An 11,196-nucleotide genomic window follows, 5' to 3' on the forward strand; every position below is an offset into this window, starting at 1 on the left:
AAAACTTTTGAGTCTTTTATTACCACTGACCTCATGGATTAATACCTAGTCCCATTCATTCCTGTTAAAATAGATACATCAGTCTGCTACCTTTACTGAAGCACTGGATCTGAATTCACCTCACAATACAAATGTTAAGAACCTGTAAACAAATCACCAGGGTGAGTGTTTTCTGCTTGCATTTGTAATATTTGCCTTTGAAATACGTGGATGCCTAAAAATGGTGCTTGTATTGGGAAATGACATGGATTTCTAAATGTCATAGGAAAAAGCTGACCTCAGGACCATCATCATAAAACACTGGTATATAAATATGAATAACCGAGGTATGAGGTATGTGGTGTTTCTCAAGGAGCATGGCTACTCTTCTTTACCACGTTAAATGCATAGTTCTTACCTGTATTTCAGTAGCTCTGGGGAATATTTTGACTTAGCTTTGAAAATGACCTGCAAAACAGAAAAATATTGTTTCAAACATGTGACACATGTAGGTAAAGAAAGACACTGTGATCCACAGGAATCCTGTCTCACAGGTCACAAGAAATGTAATGATAGGTTTCTTACCTAACAGATTTGCATTTATTGCTTATCCATGGCAGGCAAGCTCTAAGCAAAGTACGAAAACCACTCAGCAGGTGGTCATCATGTACTTACATACAAATTGTCTACACCACTATTTTCACTTTTCTGGCTCAGGAATAATGTCATTTATACCTCTATTCAGATGAGGATCAATGCCAGTATAATCATAGAGGCAAGTAATTATTTGTTAGCTCTTACATGAGCTAGCAGTACATGTCTCTCACACAGACCAGCTCATACCAGCATATTGGGTCAGATGCTCTGTTCACATGATGCTCTATTCACATTCAGGCCATAGTATCCAGGCCTGAAACTGGATATATTTGCATACATGTTGCATGCCAAAAGGGTGCCACTGAGAACCAAACTCACTGGCTTACTCTGAGGCATATTTGGCTGCTACCGGCTGGCTGTTCACTATACAACAGCTTGTAGTTTTACAGAGAGCTCAGGCCTGGCAGTTACCTTGCTGTAAAAGAAAAGGCAAAATACTGACATGTTTTCTGCAATGTAGCTAGGTAATTTCAGTTAAAGTTTTTTAACCACCACCAGAAATTATACAAAAATATACTAGCATGTCTAATATCTTATGTATTTTAAAAATTACACTGAAGCATCCCTGTTTTTTCATAAGCTAACACAGTTTCCAAACACACTGAGTTTACAAATGTTCATTTAAACCAACGCTGAAGCACAGGTTGCTTCCTAATGTTTCCTAATTGTTTTCTCTTGAAGTTAACCTCACCTGGTTTTGCTTGCCCTTTAGTATAGCTGGAATAATATTTGCTACGATTATCATGCTTTCCCAAAGAAACAGGACTTCCATGATCACTACGTATGTGTAGGCCTTTGTCTGTCTGTCAACCTGTTTATCTGTCCCCTCATCGATCTTAAAATACCCTGATCAGAGAACTGATGGAAAAGCATTTGAAGCATCAGAGACATGATCCTTTACCACGCTCCTAAAAATTAGTGACCAAACAGAAGTAAGGAACCCTATAAATGCGTCTTATATATGACCTCTGTGAGAAGAACCCTCTATAATGATCCCATGCATCACCCACTATGAGAGAGTCTATGTAGCAAAGTATTGTAAGAAATGCCCCAGTTATGGAAACAGCTCAAAGTCCAGCATGAGATGTATGTCTGGAGAAAATCAGGCTTCAGTTGTTCCAGTACTCCTGGAACAATTTGTCATTTAACTCCTATTCACCATAAACAGCTGCCTTGACATGGAAATTATTGTTGTGACGCATGAGCCTGCTTAGTACTCGCTGAACCAACAGAGAACACTGAGCTTCTCAGCAGGCCCTAGAAAAATAATAGCTGAGAATAAAATTGAAAAGTTGGGGGAAAAATCTCTAAAAATAGTCTCCAAATCACTAATACTGTTTTCAAATAGTTAACATTGCTACCAGTATCCCTTATAAAAGATTTTTTTTGTTATTTATTCTCCAAATTCCTGTATCATGAATTCTCACAAGAGTTCAGGAAGAAGTTTTATTTTGTTTTACTTACTTGCAAATGAGAGGTACAAGAGACTTGTGAATATTCTGTGTTTCCATGGTGCACAAAGAGGGGCTGTCAGTTTTTAGACAGGAGATGGGGCTCAAAATACTTCCTGTATGCTTTGTTACTAGACTTATTATCTACTCTGCTTATTCTGGAAGACACTGTGGCAAGTGGGAGGGAACAGATTCCTGACCTCAGTGACACTAAGCAAGCAGAACTTGTCTCTAGGGCCGTTCCCCAGTTCTTACCTGTTCTGAGTAGCACTTACTCACACGTAGTGTACCGTTAATTTTGACAGCTTTCAGGAATAATAACACTCAGCAGAAGTGTTCAGAGCCTATGCAGAGAACTACATAAGACAAGCAACACCCACAATGAAGTGGGCAATGAGTTGGGCTGGGTCCACAAAACCTAGAAAATTCACAGGCTGCTGAATGTGGTTCCCTTAAAAGGATCCACACACACCTATCATGTCACTAAAATGAACACTGCATAAAAAGGGGATGCTACATAGAATGAAAGCTACACTGTAAGGCATGGACACTCTTAATGGGGTCTTAGTTCATGAGTAGCCTCGCTGGAAGCAAAGTGATTGTGCCAGAATAAAGAGCTGTTCAGTGGGAGTAAGGGTGTCAGAAACTGATCTCAATATACCTGCCATGTGTGGGTGCAGCTTTTTGCTTTTAGCTCAAGAGGCTGGTTGCTCAATGGCCCCTCCCCACAACAGTGTTGAGAAAGCTTCCAGTCAATATCTGAGTCATCTGAGCGAGTCTTCCAGCAAACCAGAGCAAGCCAGGCTATTCCTAAGAATAGACTAAACAGTAAGCAGAAGGCAGGCCTTTGAAAAAAGACCTTTCAGAGAGCCCCAAGATGAACAGCAACACGGAAAGCTCAGTGAAATTCTTCGCTAATTTTCTAATGTCTAAAGGGTTACTTTTTCTTCTTAAAAGTATTTCCCCTTTTGCCTGTTCTTTAAAGGAGAAATAGCCTGTTTTGATTCCTTGTTTTAGTCAAAGGACTGGAAACCTCAGATGAGATTCTCACACTCCCTTCTCCATTCCCCTGAGGTATACGTCTGGCGTACAAAACTGCAGGAGTACAAAAGGACTCCAAAAAGCCTTTCATAGAGCCAGGGAAAATTCCTGTTGCAGGAACTGATGTAAACAGCTGACCTTAAAGACAGTTTACTCTGTCCCAGCAGAGGAGCAGTGACAATGGCATAGGAGTCTGTCAAGAGACTAGCTGCAGAGAACTCTACAGAGCTGCTGGGCAGCAGAGCAGGCAGACAGGACTAGGCTGCCATAGCTTAAGGGGGGGTTCCACCTACAGTTATGAAAGTTAAATCAGGAGCCATTCTGGACCTGTATTAATGAAACAGGTGTCAAAGCCAACTCACATATTCCCAGAGCTAAAGAAAAAGAAAATCTGGGTTCAGCCATTTTCAGTTCATGCTCTGCTTTAGCTGAACTGACGTGACAGCTGGCACAAATCCTCCTGTGTACCTCTAGTGCTAGCTGATCAGTTCACTTCTACAGGACCCATAGTCCAGTTCACCAAAAAGCCTCAGGTATGTGTTAAATGATTGTATATGTCTCAAGCTGGCCCTCTGCACAGGAATGAAATTCAGCTTTATTTACAAGCTCTTATTTAAAAAACTCTGCAAGGAGTAGAGCATGTACTTTTCCTTCCCAGTTCCTTTCACCACGGCCCCTCTCTTCCTGTCACGCTCCATGCAAACTTCTCTTTGCACCCTGAAAATATACCACAACCCCATGCAGGCCCAGAGCCATCAGCACATACATCTTTCCTCTGCTTATGTATGTTCCAGTCCCAGGCTCACCTTCCTCTTTCTCTCTTTCTTCCATGTTCAATCTTTCATTTGGATCAGATTCCCCAAAATATGCAAGTTTTCCTTCTACTCTCTAAACTCTCCATGGTTTCTAAGGCCTACAGACATGGCAACGTGACTCACTACCATACTCAGCCTTGTGTAAATTGGTAAAAATAGTACTGAAAGGACAGGGACCATTGGAGGGCTGGCAGCCACAGTAAACTCCATGAGTAGCTTTCCTATCAAATTATTTTCTAAGTCAAATGACCTCATTCTTCATGTTAGGTGCCGACAGCCAGCCAGTTTGCAGTTGCAATTTGTCTTGTATAGATCCAATACTGAGGGCAACATTTTACACCAAACATATTTCCTTATGCTTTACTATCGTGTACTTCTATGTACATGTAAAGCATGCTTTAAATTGTTAATAAGATTTATAATACATGGTGCATTCATTCCTACTAAAAAATAAATATTTATCTGAAATAAAAAGCCCTCTCTGTTCTCTCACTGCTGGTAGCACTTTTGAAAAGCTATCCCTAGTAATTAGAGGATGAGAAGTTCTCTTCATTTTCCTCCCAGAGCTAACATGTACCCCTGTTCCACTGAGACACAGGTAACCTCTCCGAAAGCCTTGTGCTGGTTCTACCCCACCCTGCCAGGCACTTCCAGCATGGCCGGCTCCCCTCCAAACTGCCTTACTCTGTACAATTGCTCTTCATTTAAAATTCCCTGATTCTATCAGCCCTGCCTGGGAGGCAGAGTAAGCTTCTCAGTCTGGATGCCAGAAAAAAGGGAAGATGGTTAGGGAGGAGGAAGGAGAGGTAAATCTGCCTGCCAGCCCTTCTCCACCCATACAGCTTCACAGTTCTTTATTCAGAACAGCACCAGATTCCCTGGGTCCTGGAGAAGTTTCCAGCCTGATGATTAAACCTACAGCCCACCAAATAGTTTGCTGTGCCTGGCCACAGAGGAGGCCTGGGATTTCCAGCATCCCTTAAGGCTCACGGTCTTTGGCCCCGACCTTGTTTTTTTGAGCCTGTAACCCTCCACCCTAGCCACCCTCCTGCTTCGTTTGTATCCTGTTCCCCAGGGATATGTAAAGGCTGAGCAAACAGGGCAAAGTGAAGCAAGCCCTTCTCTGCCCACCCCTCACACACACCAAAAAAGGCAACTTCTTATTTTTTTTCCCAGAGCCTCTTTACACTTTTGCACGCAGCACTGACTGTAAAGCCCAAGGACTCATCTCAGTCTCCTCATGTCAAGGGCAGAAAAGATTTGGGTAGGCAGGGCATAAATGAAAGAGCTCCTGAGTCCTGGGATCCTCACTGTTTGGAGTCACTTGAAGTGGAAAAAATATGTTATTTGCTGATTTGCAGTCTTTGCTTTATTAAGCAGCAAGATAAACCCATGGGAGCTGCAGGTGTGAGGCAAATGTATCTATGGGCTGTTTGGTCTCTGTAGGTGGAAATGCACACCTCAGCTGCCTGTCTGGTGGGTCAGGATCAGGGAGCTGCTCTGGCTCTGTACGATGCAGTGATTTGCTGGTGCTGCACTATGGTTTTACTGAAGTGCCACTGGATTTCATCTTCACTTGAGACTTATTTGGATGATTTCTAAGTAGACAGAGGCTTATCCTGAGGGGGTACATCACATTATTTTTTTTTTCTTTTAGAAGAGAATGGATACAGACACAGGATTAATAAAGTCTAATAAATTCAGCTCTCTCATTAAAAATCACATGGATTTTCTCCAGTATGGGATTTCTGAGAGGAGCTAAAACTATACAACCCTTATCTGCAGCACCCTTTCTATTCTGCCCTAAGTCATCAAGACTGTAGTAATGGAACTTGGCTTTTAATCCAAAGATTCCTTGTTCTGAGTCAAAACTATTTTGACTGTAACCCCCCCTTCCATCCACAGGTCCACTGCTTTAGCAACCTGCCCCGACACATTACGGCTCCTTCTGCTTGTATCTGTTGATGGTGATGCTCAAGACTGGGAACAACCCCTTCTGTGCCTGTGTGATCATGGCCTATTTGTCTTTCTACACATAAAATACAGTTGAAATTTGCATCCCCATTGCTTTGGGATAGCTATTAAAAAGAGAATAGTTGTGGCTAACTTTCTGTCAAGTTCAAAGGTGCTTATTATTCTGAAAAATGCCTTCAGGCACTTGTGAAATGAGTTGGGTTTTTTTTTGTTTGGCCAGGAGGATTTGCAGTATTTTTTGAATCACGTTTTCTTCTCACATCTGTGTCTAAAAGTTTTCCTGGAAGTGCAACATTTAGAAATGGTGGGTGCTGTACAGCAGATAATAATAAACACTTGCAAATCCCAGAGACCCATAAGGTTTCTTCCAGTCCTCTGTCCTTATACTATACATACACCACTTCTTTCCCTCTAGCTAGGCACCAGTAAATAGCCTGGTTTTCATGCAATAAGACACAGCTGCAGACCCTTCTTGCCTGCCTTCCAGAGAAAAAAAGGATAAAAGGTATTTCTGAACAGGCCTGTGAAGATATAAGCCATTACTGAAAACAAAATTCTCTCTCCCCACCCCTTTCACACTAGTTCTTGCTTGCCTACTGTGGAAAGCCAGATGCACATTAAATATACAGTCTCAAGGAGATGCTGAATTTCAAGCCAAACCACCTTCTAATGGTTAGAAGTAAAGAATTAATAAGAGTGAATTAAAAATATGTGCACTTATTCTGTGTCTTGCATTATATTCGTACAATGGCTGTGCTTGTATTTCTCCAGGCTTTGTTTGGCCAGGGTGATATTTGAGATGAGATTTTGCTGGGAGCAACCAGCTCTACAGCAAGCAGCAATACTAACAACATGCCTGCCTACAGTGGCCCATGAACCATAAAGATTATGACGCCCATCACAAACTCTGAAAGTCCCTTGCAAATATTGTTTCAAAAGCCTCACAACAGCTCTTCAAGACAGGTAACTCTTGCACTCTTTCACAGAGGGGCTCAGAGAAATATCTTAAGGACTCATGATGACAAAGCAGAAATTGTCTGAAAGGCAGAACCAATAGCCTTAACATTTTTTTCTGTTTCCAGCTAGTGACTTGTACTTCCTGAATGATATCAGACATCAATGCCAAAAATAAGTTAAAAGGACATACGTGCACATTCAGTGTGCTCTCTTTGCAGACCTTCCCTAGATGAAAGGAATCGGTTCCCCACAGTGCTAAGCCCTCGAGTGCTGGCACTCTAATGCACGGAGGGCAGAGTGCTGTGCCCCCTCTGTGGTCATGACAGCCTTGGCTCCTCTTGGCAGAGAGCCAGGATGCTGCATTCTGCCTCTGGGCTTCCACGGCAGTCTACGTGCCTGTGTCTGAGGGAAGAAGCTGACTTAGGGCTACGACTTGGACCCAGCCGCTGCGATGGGGGTGGAGCGTGCAGTGATGGATGTTTGTCCCTGGGGAACTGCACCATTGTCAAATGACTCTCACAACAGCTATGGGATAAAGCATAGGTCACCACATGCCTGAGCTGGGTTTGAGTAGCTTGTAGATGAAAGGTTCCTGTAATACCTTAATATATCTCAAGTCCCAAGGAATGGAGCTGGGTGAGTTAGCAGGTGTTCCAGACACTGAATCCAGAAAAGAAAACCTAAGCACAAAGCTGTGTATGTGGTTCTAAGTATTTAATACCCTCTACAACTCGAGTGATCCTCTTACAGCTGTCATGCTTATCATTACTGCTTTTTCAGCTCTGGGATGGCAGCTCTCACAGGCAGCCTGACCTCTCCAGCCAGGCTGTTCAGAATTGACAAGTCTGGAATCTCTAGGGAGCACAGGTAAAGACCATAGGCACTACAGAAGCACCCAGACCCAGGCACTGAGCTGGTTCCAAGCGGGGCACACAGCAACACCCAAAGCATCCTGAGCACTGCCAGGGGTGCTCCAGGGCTGGCTGGTGCTCTCCTAGCCAGCTACCCCTGCACTGGGAAAGCAGACTTTGGCAAGGGTCACTGCAGTTCAGGCCTGGGTTCCTGCTCTAGGCTCCATAGTGGGACTGAGGAGACAGAGAAACCAGTCCCTGCCCCCCGCAGGCTTCCTGTGAGATCTTAGGCAAGCCCGGCAGCCTGTCTTTGCCTCAGCATGCCGATGTCCCATCCTGCAGCCCAGCACCAAGAGACCCAAGCTCACCATAAATACTTCCAGGCAAGTCTGACTGCAGCAACCTGGAGCACTGTGCAGCCCAACTCATCTGGCTTCTTAGCTGCCTGTAGCACAGATACACTCTCAGGACCTCTTTCTGAAATGGAGACGCTATTTCCTCTACCCCACTACACAGCTGACTGACTTTTTCACCTCAGCATCCCTGAAATAGAGCATGTATCTCTCTACAGCCCCTAGCACTCACTGGGGTCACTTCTCTTTGTAATACAGATCGTTACAGAAATTTGGGTCTGCAACAGGACTTGATCAACAGTTTTGATTGTGATACACAGAATAGAAATCTCACTCAGAAACAAATTAGCCAGCTTATGAAAAACTGGGGTAGGGGCTTGCCAGCAAAATTACAAATCACAATTCCGACTGCACAGAGAGATCAGGTCTGCCAAGCCAGGAGGTTTATGAAGTCTAATTACAACAGCAACAGCAATAAAGAATAATAATAGAATGGCATTTTGGGAGTCCAGCTTTCAAGCTCTCCTATACCTTTTTTTTCCCCCAATCTTTAAATTAAATGACACCCATATAATAGACAGTATATATATATTATTTGCCATTCCTGAAATGATCACTTCAGGCTCCGGTTTAATTGTAACACTGTTCACTTGCATACAGTCCAAAAGTTAAAACTGCCAACTAAATAACTGAAATTTGCTTTCTTTATTGCCAAGGTACAATTGTAAACTACATTTTCCTTCTGATTCTTACAAAATAATGCTTTATCATTCTGTCAGATTTAATCAACCAAATATCTGTTGCTTACCTGTGTGAAGTAAAGATTCATCAGGGTCAGGGTGAAAAACTGGAGGCAGACTGGGAAGCAATAGAGAAGCCAGAAGATGAAGGGGCTGAGAGAATTTGCTGTGACAAAGTCTTTGAAGTAAAACGAAAAGAGCACAGTCCTAAGTGAGGCCCAAAACAAGCACAGAAACAGAAAGACAGTTTGGTAACTGAACCTCTTGTGCCGGTAGTGAAGGACCAGCCAGAGCTGGACGTAGATGAACACAAAAAGCAGTGAATAAAAAACAGTATATACAATGGTCAGGCCCAACTTCACATACGGAGGGACAGCTGGCGTCAGGGTCGGCGGGAGGGTGTCATTTTTCTGTGGGTCCCACTCAGGGACCTCCATTTGATATCAGGAATCGTCAGAATTATTTATTAAGTTTGGCTGCCGCTGTTGCCTCCTCCTCCTCCTTCTCCTTTCATCTTCCTACAGCATAGGAATCAAGAAAATGAAAGAAAACAAGCTGCACTTCCTCTTTGGCAGCTCACTGTGGGCTGGTTGGTAGCACATGATCACAATTCAGAATGATTCATTAGGACTGCCTTTGTCAGCAATTGGCAGGGAACGGCTCAGAAGGCTGCCCTTTGCTGATGTTTGTGCTCAGATCTTTACCATCCACAAGAAACAGAAACCCACCAGCCCCTGGATGCCTTACTGCTGGTTATTTTTCCTAAGGAAAATTTTCTGGATTTTAAATTAGTTAAGTAATGTTCTATTTTCTACAAGAAGCGAGTACCTGACATTTCCCCAGTGGCAGCCACAGTGTATCTTTGCAGGATTTTTTTGTCTCGTTTCCCATTTAGCAAGCGCTTTATTTAGCTGCGTTTCGCTAGGAATCATTTCAAGCACCGTAAAGTAATGAAATCCGTGAAATTCTAACCACCATAATAAGCTGCAACAGTTTAACTCTGCATTGCAGAAACTTTTGTGTTTATAAGGAAATACACAGATTGCTCAGCAAATCTCACACATTCAGTATTTTCTTTTTTCCTCTAATGTAGGACATTTTGTTAGAATGGGAGATAAGGCACATCAAAGCTTCCAAATGCAACGTATACAGGAACAAATAATAGCCCCTAAATACCCAAATTCACCAGAGTGTACATGCAGCTACAGGTTCTTTTCTTCTTCTTGTCTATTTGTGCCATCTCTGCGGCAACAGCTGACCAGACACGCCTTCTCACAAGTGTGCAGATGTGCCCTTGGGATTAAATCTGTAAATTAATAGGTGCTATGGCAGGCTGATGGGTTTGACTCATGGGGGTGAGAAGTGAGAACTGAAACTGAGTGGTTTAGACATTTGAAACGTGGTGGAAATGCTTCGTATATCTCTAGGTCATGTGTAGCGTCATATACCATCAAATAACAAGGTTTTTAAAAGATACCTTGGTTATGGCTGGAACACTGCCATGCTGTTCTTCTGTCATTTATAGTAAGCTGATTATGAGAAGTGTTTGTTAACTGGAATAATCCCTGGGCAGGACCCCACATCTGGTAAGCTGTGAAAAAAAGACTCTTTTAGTGAAAGATTCCATGTAGTGAACCAACACAGTGTTCAGGGTGTGCAGATTATGATACTGACACTGAGTACTAACTAAAATAATGATTTCCATTATTAATGCCTCACCCCAAGAGGAGTTCAGGACTACTGTTTTGTTGAAAAGGACAATTATTATAATTGTGTTTATTAATATAAATACAGCATATGTGGGTTTGGATAGTTCTTTACAAAGATCTCTTAAGTCTCTAAGTCCATCCTGCCCTAAAAATACCCACCCTGAAAGCTTACAGATGTGTTCCAAAATCCATGTCCAGGCACTGAAGTATAAGTAGTTTGATTGTAAAGGTGCTAAGCAAACTCACGTCTCATTACCTGAAAAGGGATCTGTGGGTTCTCAGTACTTCTGCACGTCAGATCACTTCCACCAAGGTGTCTAGAAACTATTTCAAGACCCTTACTAAGAGCAGTCAGCTTTGGAAACCCTGGATAAACAGCTTACAGAAGGAGGGTGATACACAGCACCAAATGGCTGTGTTGATTTGACTGCATAGAGAAACACAAAGAACACAGTGGATGATGGGAAAGAGGAGAGAGGATGAGAAATGTCCAAGCACTAAAAATCATGTACATGTACAGAAGTATGGTATAGATTGCACAGAAAGAGAATTTTATGGCTTCAGCATGAATAAACCTGGACTTTGGTTGAAATTAGTACCTGCTCCTAGACTCTGTGTATTTCCTGGAGGAAAAAAACCAAAAAAAAAGTAAAATTGACTCAATACTAG

At 42.7% G+C, this 11,196-nt stretch overlaps 1 protein-coding gene across 3 annotated transcripts in view; it reads right to left on the minus strand.

The window, feature by feature from the left end:
* The window catches only part of GPR137B (G protein-coupled receptor 137B), a 26,631-nt gene extending 16,108 nt beyond the window's left edge, over positions 1–10,523 (minus strand). The window contains exons 1-3 of one of the 3 annotated variants that reach the window (XM_008948176.1): positions 10,499–10,523; positions 8,887–9,263; positions 398–447 (exon numbers count right to left, since the gene is read on the minus strand). In XM_008948176.1, the coding sequence (XP_008946424.1) occupies positions 398–447; positions 8,887–9,263; positions 10,499–10,523 (452 nt within the window). Of the gene's footprint in view, positions 1–397; positions 448–8,886; positions 9,402–10,498 lie in introns of those variants that run through there. The other 2 variants (XM_008948177.1, XM_008948178.1) reach the window with 2 other exon arrangements.
* Positions 10,524–11,196: the final 673 nt, after the last annotated feature.

Source organism: Merops nubicus, unplaced genomic scaffold, assembly GCF_000691845.1.
Source record: "Merops nubicus isolate BGI_N331 unplaced genomic scaffold, ASM69184v1 scaffold15149, whole genome shotgun sequence".
Taxonomy (NCBI): domain Eukaryota; kingdom Metazoa; phylum Chordata; class Aves; order Coraciiformes; family Meropidae; genus Merops; species Merops nubicus.